We start from the raw sequence: 18,462 nt of genomic DNA, 5'->3' as shown, positions 1-18,462 counted from the left end.
CAAAGGAGAGGATTTAGAAGGAAAACAGGCATGGAGCAAGAGGGGCTTTTCTAATGGGAAAAGTTCCATACACAGAAAATTCAGAAATGCAAATGATGCCTGATGTAAAAAAGAAATTAGGAAAGCTGTTTCTTTTAAAATAGAAAGTATGTGATATGAAGACATACTGATATTACCGGAAAAGAATAAAAGAAAGAAATAATATAGCAATACAGAAGGAAATTAAACATACAAGTCCAATCAAAGAAGCTATTTGAGGGATGAGGGGAAATCAGTAAGAAATGTTGCCGAAGAGATAAAAAAAGACTGGGGTGGTTTTTTTCCTCAATAGCATAATCAAAGCAATGAAGTGTAAACCTAAGCAAGAATTATCTTATTTGGAAGTTTTCCTAGATTCATATTGAAAAAAAAAAAAAAAAAAAAAGGCACTGAGAAGTAGCTAGACTGAAAAGCTTAGAATCCCCAAAATGACCGTACAAGTGCTCTAAAGAATAATTCCCCTCACAACAACATAAGCTGGTAATAGAATAAGAGCTCTGGAGGAATAAGTCTGCCATATTTAATTTTCTTTAAAGTTTTAAAGGGAATTCTTTTCTGTCCTCCATTGATTTAGCATATGAGAGATTTGATTCACTCAGTGATTGAGACAGAGAGGTGATCTTGCCAATGGTAATGTTTGCTTTTGTGTAATATTCTACTTTGCATTCAGAAAGTGGGTTTTTCCTGAGTGAATCCTGAATGAACATTGGCTGGTAAACACCTGTGCTGTGCCAGCTGTAAATCCAGAATACTTATGTGCCTTTTTAAAAACTCAGCATAACTTAAAAGGCTGCAAAAAGTGAAACGTTTTTCACTGCTGAAGACTAATTAGTTGTCCTAAGGATGTAAATCTGTTTGGATTAACTAACTGCTTATAGCGTCATGGACTCCTGAGTTAGTTGTACAAGTGCTGGAGTGTGAACAGAAAGAAACTGGCTGTCTTCAGATGATACAGTCTGTTAATTCCTCTGAAATTAGCTTGCTTAAGATTATCAGTACTTATGGGCTAAGTGTCATAAACCAGATCTGCTCTTTGCAGAGAAACACAAGGATCTGTGCTTCACAGACAAATATGAGACTAAGCCCTGGGCTTCAGGCTCCAAGCAGTGCAGTGCATACACCATTCAAGTGGCACTGTAATATATCGAACCATCAGTTTTCAACCCCCTTTCATGCTGACTTTGGTCAAAAAAAAGTACATTTTCAAGGCTAATGAAGTGGCATGAGGACAAGGAACAACCGGATGAGAGTATCACTAGAAGGAATAAACTGGGGAGCTTATTACTAGTGTACCACCCAAAGACCAGTGCTAGCAAACCTGTGTTTGAATGCCAGATAAAGCACTGCAAGGCCAGCGGCAGTGGCTGCACAGCTGGCTCAGAGCCCAGCACTGCACGAGAGGGGATGCAGCCACTGAGCCCCCGAGTTGGTTCAGTACTAGTTCACTCTCCACTTCAGAGTATATTTTTCTTACTTACAACCTACAGTTCAGGTACAACCTCTTTCACACTGTTTTCTTCTTTTAAGCCTAAGCCTGGACTCCATCAGCTGGCATAGCAGCATAACTCTGGATCTGTGGGTGCACCTGTGTGAGCGAAGGATGTGTGCACTAGGAGTGATCCACAGCAACGGGGGGTCTGGATGATATGATGTCCACGCTGTACATCTTTTAAGGGGGTTAGTCTGCATTACATCTAGTCTGCTGACAAAAATGCCTGTTCGCAGCTGCAATGCAAAGCTAATTAGGAATGGTCCTGGACCACATTTTCTGTTGCAGTTTCATTAAAAAAAAATAATCCAATTTGTTTTCTAAAAGACCATCCCCCAAGACAGCCAAAATCACTTTAAAAGAGCACTTCTGATCAGAACCAAATGCTAATACGGATGCATCTTAAATTATACGCTCTGATTACTTTAGCACAAACATGATCCTGCAACCATATACAATCTGAAAGAAACAGATACTGGTAGGAGATCCTGTAAGGAACATATCCACAATTGTGCACTCACAGCCCTATTGCAGCCCTATGAAACCCCTACAGAATAACATGCTTTGTTTTCAGCACACAACCGGGTAGAAAGCAAGCCTAAATTTCCAAAAGGAAAGTGACTCCTGTTTCTTCCTTCTGTTTTCAGCAAGAAAACAGAATCAAATTAAAGCTCTTGGTATGTGAGGAACATCACTTTTCCCATAAGCATAAATAACCCCACAAAAATCTGATCTCTCTAACTACACGGGCCAAGAAGCAACAGGATATGGCCCAAACATACGAGGGTATTTCGGTGTAGGAGACAAATTTTTGAAAAGCTAGTACTTAGATAAATAATAGATTACATTTTCTTTTAAAGACTACAGGTTTTAGACTTTTCCTTGAAGAATACCTTGCTTCTAGCTATGAGTGTTGTTTTGTACTAGTAAACCCACAGAGTTTTATACTGATTTCTCATTTATCCACCCCGTAAACTCCTCCAAAGTGAGATGATGGTATCAGATGAAAGAAAGTAATCATTATCTGAGGGATAATAACTTAAACCATTTTCCAGCTCTTCCTGATGATCATTAATCACTTCGAAGAGGTGAGCAGTGCGCTCTCATCACATTTGCAGGTGACGCTTCACTACAGGGGTGAGTCCATACACTCTAGGGCAGGACTGCCGTCCTGGATAGGCTGCAGGAAGGGGCTGACACAAAATTTATAATGTTCAACAAGGAGAAGCAGTAAGTCCTGCCCCTGGCACAGGCTAACCTCCTTCTGTAACACAGGCTGGGCACTGGCGGCCTGGCAACAGTTCCATGGAAAACTGCTTGGGGCTCCCGATGGACAGCAAGCTGGGCATGAGCCAGTTGTGTGTCCTGGCAGCAAAGAGGTCAACAGCATCCTGGGCTGTATGAGCACGGGCAGAGCCAGGACATCCAGGGAAGGTTTATTCCCCAGTAGTTGCCACTCATTAGACTGCAGCTAGATACTGTGTTCAGTTTTCGTTCCTGTGCTATGGGAAGGAACAAAACGGAGCAATTTGAGGGGAGTGCTGCTAGGGTAGTTGGGGTTGGAGCATTGACTTGGTGAGAAGAAGCTAGAGGAGCTGTGATTTTCAGCCTGGAGAAGGAATACCTCTGGGGACAACTAACAGCAGACCCCTGGTGCTTACAGGAAGGTCATCACAACAGAGCAAGCTTTTCAGCGTGGTATGTGGTAACAGGATAGAGAGACAGCAGGCATAAGTTGAGACAAGAGAGGGTCAAACAGGTTATAAGGAAAAATATTTTCCTTGTGAGGACAGTCAACCAGTAGAACAGGTTTCCCAGAAAGGCTGTGCAAGCTCCATCCTTGGAGATTTGTGAGATTCAGCTGGATAAATTCCTGAGCAACCTGGCCTGGCCCTATAGCTGACCCTGAATCAAATTAGCCAATGATGCTCCGTCAGTGATCTCCCTTTGCTCCCTTCTAACACAAAGAGAAGCAACCTAGCTGAGACCCCCAGCACACTCATATTCTCACTGCAGCCATTACCACCAGCAATAGTAGACGTTACATAGGCGTTACCACTGGAATACAGTAAAGCACTATTCTCCTAGCTGTAAGTCTTCAGAGCAGAGCTCTGGTCTGCTTCTTTCACTACCTAGAAAAAACACTTCAGGTTTTGGCTTAAACACTCTTATGCTTCCTCCAGTAATTTTCCTAATGGGCACCTCAGGATTATCCTATAATGGAGCATTTTCTTGTGCAAGTGTCCAGGATAAAAAGCCTTAAGAGCAGGCTCAGTGCTATAGAAACATAAGTGCATAACATGCACTTGTATAGATTTCACAATAATGCTCAGTATTTACATAATACATCTTCTGAATGCCTAACACACTATTAGCAATCTGCATTTAATAACAGTAGGGTCATCAAGTTGCAAAATGCTCAGATGGCACCTAATTGTTCTACTTCTCAATATTACTTTTAATTTTGCAGCCTTTCTTTTATTACATCTTCAGTTTTCATGCATTTGATTTGTATGTTCTTCGGGATCTGAAAGAATTTCACACAAACTTACCAGAACACATACAAAAATGAAACAAGTCCCCCAGCAGCTGCTGACAGCTCCAGGAGGATGACAAATTCTGGTAAATTTTATAGAGAAATGATGGAAAAAACAAAGATCAAGAAAGGCTGTATGACTTGCGGGGGGTGGGGGGGGTGGGGCGGAAGGAAGGAATTGTTCTAATATATAATCAATAAGGAACCAGCAAAGGAGAAGTAGGACCACTTCACAAAGTGGAACAGAAAAATACTGAAAGTACATGAGTTCCAAAGAAATCAGGGTGTCATCTTGGAAAGAGCAGAATACATGACTGTATTCTGCATTAATTTTAGAAATAGATTTTGATCTTGTTATATTTATCTCCAAAAATCTAATGGTTAAAGGTATACAAAGAGTAAGTTGACTATGGTTTTCTTACGCAGCTGTGAAAAGCTTGGTCTGGAAGTACCTAACTAGTGGAGAGCAATATTATGACCGATTTTTATTTTTTTTCTCTCATTTTGTATGCAGTGATAACAGGAGATGACAGTAAGTGAAGAACTGGTCCAGACTGGAAGGAATGCAGTATAAAGACATTAAACACACTGAGAACGATCTCTGCTCATTTTCAGAAGTCAGATTCAGGAGTATAAAATTGTCACAATGAAGAAACATCTATACCTGACTGCAATGAATCACAGGTTCAAGACAGAGAAGAGATGCCTAATAGACAAATCCTATAAAAATCTGGAAAGAATAAATTTATACACGGTGGTGTATAAAATAACTCTTTTTCTATTCAAATTCACCCTAATTAAATTATATTGGAAATGGTGAATGTGGGTTTTTTGCATATGGATTTTTGGTGTATATTAATTATTCCCTCAAGTGAGTTGGAAGAAATTAAGAGTAAGGTAATAAAAATTTACAGATGACACAAAACCTTTGAAGAAATCTCATAATGAAAGAAAACAACAGCTGAACACAAGCAGATTTGCTACAAGGTACAAAATAACAAAACAACGTGCAAATCCGGGAAATAGAAATATATATTTCTATAGTAAAATCAGCCAAAACTTCATTATATAACAGTGACTTGAATTTTACTGTGCCGAGAACCTGCAAAGAAACACCAAAGAAATTTTAAGTTCTAGTTTCATTTTGCTTTGATTTTGATAACACCACTCGATCCTCAAGCTGTTTTATCTATCCACTTGGATTAATTAAAAAAAGTCAAATAGTCACCAACCCAGCAACTGACTGCCTTTCCAGTTGTTTAATACTGTCTATAGAATGAATAGTCATCTTCACATGTGACTGGGACACAGTGTCTCTAGCCAAATAAAGAAAACCTCAATTAGGCACAGATTCGCAGGCAGCAAAAAAAGGTCATGGCAATTTTTCACTGATTAGATATCATGTCAGAAACCAGAGCTACTGCAGGACATTTTTTTTTTCATGGCACCCATTCAAAAAAATATTTCTCTACCTCCTGAAATCTACGTAAATGCACTGACATGAATAAAACTTGACACAGATTAGCTTCTGCTGATTCACCAGGGTCAGGATTTCAGCAAAACAAAGAATTAACAAAGAATTCTTAACAAAGAATTAAATAAACTCTGTGAGTGGGGAAGAATTATCTACCAGGAACAATGTACTAGCACTGCAAATATCAGGAAGAATTTCCTGAAGTGAGATCTATCAGAAGAATAAGCATACTTTCTCAAGGAAAAATATGGAGAAAAACGTATTTTTTTAAACATCTATATGGAACATAAACATAAAGCATTCCTACATGTACTGAAATGGAGGTAACAGTCCACTGACAGTGGCTACACAAGAGAGTTTAGCAGCATGTCTTTGCACCTTCCTTTTAATTTTCTTAAAATGATCGTAGAATCAGTTTTCTGGTGCATTTTGACTTCTTGCTGATGTGCATAATACGTTTATTCTCTTCTCGGTTAAAAGTTTGTCGAAGTGATATCACCTATTGCCTTCTCTTTATAAAATTTTGGTCTTCCAGAGTAATGCTTTTTTAACTGCAGTCTCAGAAATACATATAAAGAATGGGAAAAAAAGAAGGTGATGGAAATATAACTCATCATTATTATAGAAGTTGTAACAGTCACCCCAGTAAGATGTACGGTGAATAGAAGTCCTTATCTGAAACAATTTTCAGCCAAATAAAATGGGATTTAAATTTGTCATACTTACCATAAGAAGTCTATCTCCAACCTGCAACCTCCCATCTTTTTGCGCAGCTCCTCCATCAATAATCTTGGTGACATAAATGCTGTTGTCCCCAGGGATGTGTTGGTTTCCAACTCCTCCTGCAATACTGAATCCCAGACCTCAAGAAGATACAGAAAACAAAACATTAGTAATAAAATATATAAAACTGAAGAGGAGTGCAAGAGTAGCATATGTTTAATCTACTGTAAAATTACAGTATTTTTAATGGATATACAAATAACATAAGAGATATTTGTGGGGTACTCTTTCACTTTCCCTGTAAGGTCAGAGACAGAGATAAGGGAATTCTTTGTCATGCACTGTTATAGGATGGCAGAGACAAAAAGAATCAAGCTGGTGATGATTCAGTACTGATGGCTTGTCCTCACCAGGGGCCACTATAGCCTACATCAAGAAGTTACAGCAAAACTTGCCGTGACTAGTAATAAGATTCTGAAGCTTGGAGTTTATTTTGATAAATGTTGGTTTAAAATACATCACCATCTATCCGAACAGAATTAAAGGTATTCTGATTGCCCACACAATTTGAAAAATCCTTGGAAAGTGTACTGCAGATTTTGCACGTTTCAGTAGTACCACATTGAAAGGTCTGTGAAAGTGAAAGATAAATGGTATAGATATTTGGATTTAAATATCTACCTTAGCTATTTTTCTAGGAAATAAATATCTTTGGCTATGGATACATAAAATAAGAAAGCAATATTCCTTTGTACATATATAACTCCTTTCAGTGACATGTGAAATTCTTAGATAAACACCCAAAGAGCCAAACTTTGGAACAATGTCAATAATACATGCTGATATGATTCAGAAAAAGGAAGACAAAACAAACAGATGCCGGGGGAAGAAAAAAAACCCAGTTTTACCCTTTTTGTTACTTTTCCTATCCTCTGACACACTGTGTGAACAGACAAATCATTGCTTTCATTTCTAATAACATTTTTAACTTTCAGTCAGAGAAAAGACAGAAAGTACTGTGGTTTATTTCCATAAAAACCTACTTCATACAGCTAATTTTTCATAGATCATATAGCTAATGGGAACTTCCAGCTGAACAAATAAGCTGTTACTGACAATAACCTTCTCACATTATTGCTTCAACTAGGCATTTATCTTTTAGCTGTACAGAAAAAAAATTATGTCTATTTAGAGAATAATCACTAGTTTTATCTATGAAATCTATGCTGTTCATTCTTAAAACAAACATGTTAGTAATAACTGCAGCCTGAGCAGTAAAATGCAATAGTAAAAAATGAGCTGCCCGGAATTTGGCATTTTATTGCAAAATTACCAGCTTGACCGCTTGGGCAATAAAACTTAAGGGAGGGCATATTTAATACATACAGGCTTTTTTAGCATCTGTATGAGCACAGAGATAAGGTTTTTTGAGTGAATTAAATCTTGTTGATTGTTTTTTTCTCACATTCTTTTCATTTGATCATTATTTTAGCTTTAGAAAGATGTGAGGCCAGATAACATAATGGACTACTTAATGGACAGTGCCAAAACAGTAAATTACAAAAAAACCCCTTTGAATTTATATCTCAAATTGAAACACTACTGAATTAATTAAGATTACTATTAACAATACACATGAAGTTAATTCAGAAGTATGGGATAATTAAAATAAAGCTTTATTTGATTTTCAGCTAAAGCTGGTGATCACTGTTTCTATTTGTGTGCTACTGCCAGGACAGCCACAAGGATAAAAAGATTCTGATTTCTTCGGCATGGAAGAATTTGTTTATTACCCGGGACTACTAACAAAGAAGCAAAAAGACATTTAAGTAAACATCAAGAATGGATTTTTTCTTTAAAACATTAGTTGTGGATGGGGAACAATGATTAAATAATGTTCCTTGGTGACATAATTAGCATCCTTTTAACCCCCAAAACATCTGCATATGCTGATGTAAAGTGAAGATCTGAGAGTATTCCAGAATGATGATAAGAGCAAATTAGTCGGCCAGACGGCAGCCAGAGAGCTTTCTTCAGCTTCACAGCCCACCTAGGGCATGACCTTGGGAAGATTGGGTTATGGTATGCTTCGATCCTTTTCTCTCCCCTTTATTGACACTGTATGCTGTAAAGGGCAAGGTCATTTCTGGCCGCATAGCTGTTCTGTATTCTGTGCACAGCGGTTCCTAATTCAGCCTGATCCTGCTGCAATATAAGCAAATAGTAGCAGAGATAATCCCTGCCATTTTCTGCAGTGTTCAGTTGGGTGCTGTTTGTTTGCATGGTTGTAGCACAACTGATACCTGAAAACACATACACACACAAAGCAGTAACACATGCTACTTCCATTACAGAAGTGAAGTTTACAGCTAGGAAAAGAGTAATTTTTTCTGCTTCTCTCCTCTACATAAAATGTAGTTGAGTTACAAAAAAAATATGAGGGGACGTTGTATTAGCAAGCAGGGTCTGCCTTTGGGATATAAAAAAACACAGCACTGAGTGTAAAAAGGTTTAAAAGAGCAGAACAAGTCAAGGGGCAATACTGTGGGGAAAAAAGGGAGAGTGGGTAGGAGAGACAACTCAGGAAGAGAGATTTTCCATGTCTTTTTATCGATAATGAATCAGGTTCATTACCTAATCACACCTGCTTTCTTGGAAAGATTTCTTCTTGGGAAGAATGGGGAATTGAACAGTGGCCCATTTAATCTTATTTAAATGACTTTTGCTGATTGCTAGGGCACTAGGAAAGTTATACTACAATAAAACTTTTGAGTAGGATTCATATGGCCAAATGACATCAGACAACTATGCTAATCATTTATGCTACTTTTATAATCAATAAAAAATCATTAAGGGCTTTTAAACCATGATTCATCCCATCTCAAAGAACTATCTGAAAGAGATGAGATGAATCACACTCTTGGTTTCTGAAAGGCTGGGGGCTGGATGTGGGAAAAGGAGGGTGGGAAGATCAGTGCTATAACAGTTCATAACCTCCGTTAGAGTCTCAGCTCCATTTAGACTGAGGAGTTGTGTTTTAAGACCTTAGAAAGGTTTGTGCATCCCTGGTGTGGATCCCTCTGGTCACCAGCTGCATCAGGTTAATCTCATATAAAATTCTTACTCTATTTTAAAACCAGAGAAACATTCAAACATTTGGGAACACAGGGAGCAAGATAAGTTTTTCTAAACTCGGTCTTTTTCATTTCTCCACTGAATTAAAAAAATAAATCAAAACAAAATAGCATGTTTAATTCCAGAACCTTCTTCTTGTTGATTCTTGTGGTTAGGGAAACATTGCCATCAGAACCTAGAAGATTAGAGTCTCTTAAAGGAATGCCCTCCCTCTCACTTGCTATTTTGCTAATGTGCAATCTGCTTCACAGGATCACCCAAGCTTGGATAGAGCGCTCAGTTTCCTCACAACAGGAATTAGGAGGACAGGTTTAGAATGGAGATAAGGAAGGAATTTTTTACAGTGAGTGTGGTGATACACTAGAACAGGTTGCTCAGAGAAGCTGTGGGCTTCCTGTCATTGGAAGTGCTCAAGGCCAGGCTGGATGGGGCTTTGACCAACCTGGTCTAGTGGAAGGTGTCCCTGCTCATAGCAGGGGGTTGGAAGCAGATGATGTTTAAGGTCCCTTCTAACCCAAACCATTATGTGATTCTATGAAGAAGAGAAGACGACTTCAAGAGGAAAAAGGAGAGAGAATGGGATTTAATACAGGTGTACATCCAAGTCAAACTCAGCGTTGTTCAAAACCATTGAAGATGACAGACACATGTAAGATTGGTCAGTGGGTAAACTAGCAAAGACTAAAGAAACTTTATTTGCTTCCATTTCCCCTGGATAAGTGTAAAATGCATCTGCCTTTGGGTTCCATAAATGCTGATCAATTGTCCTGTGGATAATAACACGTATAATAGTGGAACAAGACAAAAGACATTACTGTTATCACAAAAAGGAAAATGGACAGAGGAAAGAGCTATTCCATCAAAAATGGAAAAGCAGAAAAAGTGTCGATATCAACAATAGTCAAGAATATTTATCTTTGCATTGGATTATCAGTAAACAAAACATGAAAATATTTGAAATGGTAACAAAGCCATAAAGAAAAGAAAGTTGCACCCAGAATAATTCAAAAGCCTCCCAAGTCTCAATCAGAGCTATTTCAGAAAAATACAACCAGTGACTATTTACATCTATTTTCCATTATTTGCTGCACTAGGCATACATTTAAAATGTATCACTATATTAGTAAACCCTGATATTCTAACTAGCAAAAAGTAGGCATGGAGGCTCCTCTTATGATTAGTCCAGCAAAGGTGCTTCTATGTGATAATAATAGAATCACTGTTTAAGACATGGATGAATCACACTGTGAGCATATCACTCTACAGTAACCAAAGAGGGAGACTAAAAGATCAATTGCAGCTAGATAATGTCAGCTTTCTAATAAGAAGTGAAGTTAAAGAAACGCTCACTTAAAACCCAAATGGGATGTTGCACTAGAATCGTATAATCGTTCATGTTGGCAAAGACCTCTGAGATCATCAAACCCAGCTGTTAACCCAGCACTGCCAAGCCCACCACTGAACCATGTCCCTAAGCACCACATCTACACAGCTTTTAAATACCTCCAGGGACGGGGACTCAGCCACTTCCTTGGGCAGCCTGTTCCAGTGCTTCTCAACCCATTCAGTGAAATTTTTTTTTCCTAATATCCAATCTAAACCTTCCCTGGCGCAACTTGAGGGCATTTCCTCTTGTCCTATTGCTTGTTACTTGGGAGAACAGAGAGGACAATGCTCTGGGAGACGGTGTCAAAGACTTTACTAAAGTCAAGGTAGACAAAAACCACAGCCTTTCCCTCACCCTGTCTAGTAGACAGGTCACCTTGTTATAAAAGGTGATCAGGTCAGCCAAGCAGGACCTGCTTTTCATAAACCCACGCTGGCTGGGCCTGATCACCTGGTTGCCCTGCATGTGCCACTTGATGGCATTCAAGGTGATCTGTTTCATCACCTTGCCTGGCACCCAGGTCAGGCTGACAGGCCTGTAGTTTCCCAGATCCCCCTTCCTGCCCTTCCTATAGATGGGCATCAAATTTGCTCACTTCCAGACAACTGGGACCTCCCTGGTTAGCCAGGGCTGCTGATAGATGATGGAAAGAGGCTCGGTGAGCACTTCCACCAGCTCCCTCAGTGCCCTTGGGTGGATCCCATCCAGCCCCTTAGACTTGAGTGTGTCTGAAGTGGTGTAGCAGGTCACTGACCATTTCCCCTCGGATTATGGGGGCTTCATTCTGCTCCCTGTCCCTGTCTTCCAGCTGAGGGGGCTGGGTGCCTAGAGAAGAACTGGTCTTACTGTTAAAGACTGAGGCAGAGAAGGCATGAAGTACCTCAGAATTCTCATCCTTTGTCACTATGTTTCCCCCGCATTCAATAGAGGTTGAAGATTCTTCATAGAACTTTGCTACTATTCTACAATCAAGTGTATTTTAAACTAGGAAACAGAATGAGGATTTTAAAGGGTAAGTCCAACATGAGTTTTGCAGCCCCAGCTGGCAACCTCCAAATAATGGGGAAGCCAAAGAAAGTAGCATTTAAGTCATATCCTTAAAATGTAATTAAGAAGTGTGTGATTTGTAGGTAATTAACCAAAACAGTGTGCTTTAGAGACATACAATGCATAATTCTAATTGCTGGATTCCTGGCTTTACCACAGTATCCCTTACCACCAACAAAGTGACCTGATGAACTTGGTGAAGCCACAAAAAGCACAGGACTCATAATAGAAATATTAGGCTAGAAACAAATGAAATATGAATGGAAATATGCATGTAAGCACTAGAAGGAAGAACAAAGGTTAGAGAAATGGCATGTATTGACAATATAGAACACCCCCAGCAATAATACTACAAAATGAGTGGTTTCTGTCAAGCCTGGACAGAATGTCCTGAACAGAATGGACTCTGTCAAGACCACAGCACAGGTGTCTTGTCAGCAGAAGACCCTGTGCTGTAACAGTGGGATGTTGGCAGCAAGATTACAGCATGTGACATATGCCATTCTCCTGCCTGTAAGCCCAACAGGAAAGCAGATCACAGCAATGAAGACGGGTGTTTACTAAATGATGAAAGTCAGGCAATAAGCAGCTGCCTTGTCTAAGACTTAGAGACTGAAGAAAGAAATATTCATTGTAAAGGACCACCCCATAACAACAGCAGACTCCTAAAGGTTATACATTATCTGTCCAAAAATTAGTCTATGATTGCCAATCAAGAAAATGCCAAGAGATGTGGTAAGGATTTGATGTCCCTTCATGTCACACGCGAGTGAGCCCGACCACCTCAGCACATGCATCCTGGGGCTTGTGAGTGTGTGTGGAATGGAAAGTGAATGAAATATATGAAAGAATGAGCATAATTAAGTAACTTTGGAGATTTCATGAACAAATATCACTCACCCTTCCTGTATGATCTCTTGTTGGTTTTTGCCATAATCATTTTCTACAGGTGTGAAACAAATTGATTTGCTCCAGAACTCAGAACTACAGGAACTCAGATTTTATGAAAATGTTTCAGGCAGCAAAACAAGATAATACAACCAGAAAGTACCCCTGCAACAACTGAGGTCCCCACTGAGGAACTTCTGTGACACAGTGAGCCTGCAACGTGACACATTGACCATGCTCCTGTGAGAGATCTGAGGTAGCTCCTGACTTTCCACAGACCAGCCACTTCTACAACACCCAATTACAAAACCCACAAAGCTCAGTGTTGTTTTGTTGTTGAAGTTACTTAAGTTTACAGAGCCAATATTTATATTCTTCTTTCTCTCTGAAAGGGAGAACGGTATCATACTGATGAACCTACCAATGAACCTGCCAAACCTGGAGGAATGAGGTCCAATCCAGGTTTCTAATTAATCCAATTCTACTCAGAGGGATGAAAGGAACATGGGTAATATAAAACGCTTTGACCTATATCATTTGATTGACTTGTTTTGATAGGTATGACAGGTCTATCTAGTGCTATATGAACAAACAAACTGAAACAAGGTTAATTATAAACAGAGAAGCAGCAGGGAGTACCTCCCACTGCCCCTTTGCTCAAGCTTCTAGTTGCCAATTTTAGTTTTGCTGGAGGAGAGATAGAGCATCTATTTAAAAATAGCACCCCACAACTGTGGAAGTTTTAATATGCTTGTTATAGCTGTAACTTATGATTGGTGTTCGTTATTGACAGCAGATTTTGTTATTATTTGCTACACACAAAAATGCAATACATTACAAAAGAAAAATCAAAATGTTTCGCAATGATTATACAAAGTTACAAGGAGGGACTGATCTTCCTCTGCAGAGCACTCTCTTTCTGTCTTTATTTCCCATTCCATGAATCAATTCCTGAGAAGCTATTAATCCCAAACATAGGAAATGTCACTTTATCTATCTCCTCCTTTGTGTTGTAGGGGTAGATTCAAATATCAACTTGTCTGAGTGAGTTCTTATAACAATTCTTATTCCTGACTCATGTGACAGCTTATACTAGAAGGACTTACATGAATAAAATTTGACTACATTTTGTTCTGTGGATGAAAAAGTCAGTCTGAAGTGCACTATGATTCATAAATCTTTAACTAATATTCATAACATACTTAAAAGCGGCCTACTTGCATTGCCATCATTAATCCCTGTTTCAGACCCTGCTCCCAGATGACTTTAGAGGGTTTTTTTTATGCAACCAACAATTTGATAATAGCCTTGGCCAGGAAAAAGGCCCAAGCCCCTACAAATCTATCTGGGCCTGTTATCTAGCGTTTCTTTCTAATAGCCTTGGGTTAAAAACTTCAAGCATCTTTCTTATTGTTTTGACATTTTTTTGCAGAGATATCTAGTGTTTTCAGATATTTCCCAGCTGATGTCAAATAGAATAAAAATGATGTACAGTGCCATCAGGTAAGAAGAATATTCTCTGAAACCACCTCACACAAGGAGAAAATTATCGTCCCCTTTACACTGTGTGTCATTATATACTCATGCCTTCAGCTATTTATTCAGCCATTGCTACACAGTTCCTTTCTTCTTGCCCACAGCCATTTTTATAGTTGTTTTCATTAATCCTTACATTCTGGCTGCCAGTGCATCACCTTCCCATACTATTGAACCAGCAGAGATGCCAGATTCCAGCATAGCCCCTACTAAGGATCACACTGGAGAGCAGACACAACACATCCACAGAATATGGCCAGCATGCTCGTGAGAGATGCTATGACTGGATAGTTTTTGCCACTTGTGATTATACAGCAGGTAAGACAATTCTTTGCTTGCAAATGGGCACAGATTGCACAGCAACACTGACACATGTCCCTTGAGGGACTGGACCCTTCCATAACCTCAGGAAGAGAGGACTTAGAACTTTTCCGTATTGAGGCAGACTTTGGTTAGAGTTTTTAGTAGAAAGTAAACAGTAAATTTTTTCATCTTTCATCTGCCTTAATCTACATAAATTTAAGCACTGCAAATTCAAAATTTTAAAATAAATTTCAGTAAAATAGTTCTACTTTTGACTATTTTTTAAAAATAAAAAAATAATTGAAATTTTAAACAGTATAGTAACACAATCTTGCTGCACAGCCTAGTGCAGGAATCTCCAGAGGTCTGTTCTTGCTGGTTGCTTGATGAGAGAGAACAGAGATAATGATCTCACAGAGATTAAAAAGTCTTCAGTATATTGGTGCATATGTACATTCATACTACCCTAAACAGCTCTCTGAAGGACTAAAGGCTTAGAAGAATGGCAGCCAGCAGAAACTCAATGGAGGAGAGTGTGTGGTAGTAGCTGCGAGCTGGTGGTTCAGCAGGCAGGGATGGCTGGCTGATTTCCATACTTCTGAGAATACCTAAGCAGTTTTGCAGTCTCCATTTCAAATTTTATAAACTGCTATCGATACCATTAGGAAGCATATACAAATTTAAAATTTGGCTGTCCTGCTGCTACCTTATACCTGTTCCAAAACAACTATTGCTGGGCTGTCCCAGAAAGCTCCCTCTCTAACATTGCACTCTCTGAGCCTGCTTTTCTGCCAGGGGTTCATCTGAGATTCACAAAAGTCTGAAATGCAGAAGAGTCCAGAATATGGAAAAAAGTCTGGATATTTCAGGGATTTGCTTGCTGAGTTACTCTGCTCTGGCCTCAGAAGCAAATTTAAACAAATGCATCTCTTTTCCAACTACTTTTTCCTTCTGTTGGGCACTGAAATCAAACATTGCAGTCAAATCTGTTGGGTTACAACAAGAAAGAATCTGTTCTTAGGACACAGGGTTACACTCCTTGGCTAAAAAAAAATATTGTTTACATGTTTAGCCAGAGAGGAGATGATAGGAAAGTGAGATTGTGACACAATTGTTAACATACCTGCAAGGCAGTCAGTGCATGTTTAAAAACAATCATGCTGTAGGTACAGCAGATAAAGCATTGGTTTACATTACCATAACAGTAAAGCTAATCTTTCTGTCATCTTTAATAAAGCCTTGAAAACACATCTTGTTAAATTACACTGCTATTTGTAGTAATTTGTAAAAAAAATCTCTAACATGCAAATGAAAACAATTCCTTCTTTTCTATTGAGTTTAGCAGTTAAATGTTTTTCCCATTGCAGCTTTTTTGCCTGCATATATTTATCCCTAAAGATACATTCCATTCAGATGTAGTTGAAAAGAAAGGAAATAGCAAGCTAGAAAAATACACTTAAGCCTCATTAGAAGTTGTGTGTATTCTATATTTTTACTTTTTTTCAAATTAATTAGGAATACATTTCCCAGAAAGCACAGACAATGAGCAGTGGCCTAATTGCACAACAGGAATTCTCAGGAATACTTCAAAATTTGTCTTGAAAAGAAAAGGCAGTATACCTAATTATTCACAAAAAGCTGATTTTTAAAGCATTAATGAGGATTCCAGTTGACTGAAAAATCATGTTAAATCACACTGTCACAATTTTACTAGCATGAGTGTAAGAAAGAGAAAATTATTTAATTTTTGACATATACTGACACTCCAAGAATTACAGCAAGCAGTTCAGCAATTTTAGGAAAAGCCGCATGATACACCAAGTCTAAATATTTCATGTTAGAAACAGTCCAATTATGTTTCTAAAAAGGTGAATATTAGTGAGGTAAAGCAGATAAATGCAAGATCTGCCATTTAGGAACAGGATTAACTGTTTGCAATTTGATTTTCTGAAATTGTTTCTGTTCTCACATTTCCATGCTACATTTGCATGTGCCTACAAGTGGAGCTGTGCGTGCACACTAGCTTCCTGCTCGTGCAGGATGTTTTTGCATATTTCTGGTTCAACCACAAGGATAAATAATACTCAAATCCAGAGTCACTAAAAATCAGAATTTTTTATTAGGTTAGACACTATCTGGCTGGCTGCCTGTGTGATAGGATAATTTACATCTTGTAGGGAATAATGTTAAACACAGCATAAGTGACTGTATGGCTGAGTGTGATATGAATGGACTGTTAAAGACCACCTTTTTTTTTTTTTTCCTTATTCTATTTTTTCTGCATTAGCAGAATTTTTCTTAGCAGGAGTTTTTTGGTTTTTTTTTTATTCTATCCTCACCCCTGTCCTTTCATTCACTTGGGCAAAAAATCAACTGGACTCTCTATGACCCTGGAAGTGCAAGGCCAGGCTGGATGGGGCTTTGAGCCTCCTAACCTAGTGAAAGATGTCCCTGCCCATGGCAAGGGTTAGGACTAGATGAACTTTAGTGTCCCTTCCAACCCAAACCATCCTACAATTCCATGATTCTAAGCAGCCAGTTGTCTTAATTAGCAAGAAAAATCCAAGTGGGGGGTTGCAGGATGCATTTTTAAGATTGTCATAGGCGGTTCTGAAGCTTCACTACTGCCAAAACAGATAACTCTGCTCTACTCCCTGCTTTTGGCTACGCTTTCCCCCTGCCTGCCTTGTATCAGCTCTGAAGATTTTCTAGCCAAATGGACCAGCAAGCTGAAAACGGCATGAAAACCAGATGAAGTTGTTCTGAATCGCAGACCAGGTGCATATTCACCGGCATCTACAGAGATGGCAGCAATAAGAGCTGGCAGCTGAGGACAGTGCCTGGTTCACATGGCCCCTTTGCTGGCAGCATGGTTTTGTACAAGGCACTGTACTAAAAAGAGTTGTGACTCCTACGGCGAGTACTGCGATGTTAACGCTGTGGCTCAGCAAACTCAGCTTGGGGGATGTGTCAAGAAGGAAAGATGCAGGGACAGGAACAAGGAGCTGAAGTGAGTAGGACAGATGGTTATTTAGGCTAGCAATGCACCTGAAAATAATTCAGTAAAAAATATGCCTTTAAAGCATGAGTCCAAATGGGAGGAAAGGGAAAAATAAAATTGCTCTCCTAAGCTTAAGAGAGAGAAAGAAGCTAGCAATCATAGATTTCTAATGCTCCCAGGAGCTAAGACAAACCTGATCTTGCTATAGTAGAAGAAAACAGTGTAATAATAATGCTTGTTCAGTATTTCTCCAATTTTTGCTCTGGCAGATATACTGGTACTATGAACTTTTCCTGGTTAGAAAATTAAATATCAAACCTTTAACTCAGCCTTTCATGAGAAGTGCTGGGCTTGAGAATGTTGGATTTAACCACTTTTGGCCGCGTTGTGAGAATGTTTAATTCAGAAATGAGTTAAATTTCAGCACATGGGCTGAAAGCAGTGGGAAACCACATTCTCTCTGCTTGCTTTTTTTTTTCCTTCTCTCCTAACACAAGTTTTTAAGGCAATTAGTCTTATTACCGTAAATATGCTCATATAGATGTATTTATTTTAACTGCATCTCCTTTTGAAAATGCCATTTTCCGTTAATATGTAACTGATAATCAATCAGCTCTGTAAGGTTTTAATTTTGAGAAGTATCTGGAAATGGGATCAACATGGCAGAACTTCTCATGAGCGTAAAACCAAGAGAAGTCCCCTTTCCCTGGCTGTCTCTCCTCTTCACCAGACGATTCAGACATTTGAAGGATTTTTTCCCTTTTACCCACTCCTCATGCTCTTAAATTTCACTTGACCCTATTTAATTCCTGATGACACAAATTGAGACCCCTAATGTTTGGACAAATAAACAACACTAACATGCCATGGCTTCTCTGCAGTACTGAGACAAGCAGGCAGTTAC

General features: G+C 38.9%; 1 protein-coding gene across 22 annotated transcripts in view; it reads right to left on the bottom strand.

The window, feature by feature from the left end:
- Positions 1–18,462, bottom strand: part of DLG2 (discs large MAGUK scaffold protein 2) — a 1,040,325-nt gene that overhangs the window by 297,598 nt on the left and 724,265 nt on the right. For all 22 annotated transcript variants that reach the window (XM_055702908.1, XM_055702907.1, XM_055702910.1 and 19 more), the window contains one exon: positions 6,265–6,401. In XM_055702908.1, the coding sequence (XP_055558883.1) occupies positions 6,265–6,401 (137 nt within the window). The remainder of the gene's footprint in view (positions 1–6,264; positions 6,402–18,462) is intronic.

This window comes from Falco cherrug, chromosome 2 (assembly GCF_023634085.1).
Source record: "Falco cherrug isolate bFalChe1 chromosome 2, bFalChe1.pri, whole genome shotgun sequence".
Classification (NCBI taxonomy): Eukaryota; Metazoa; Chordata; class Aves; order Falconiformes; family Falconidae; genus Falco; species Falco cherrug.
The sequence above is the reverse complement of the archived record's forward strand: the minus strand, read 5'-3'. Positions and strand labels throughout refer to the sequence as shown.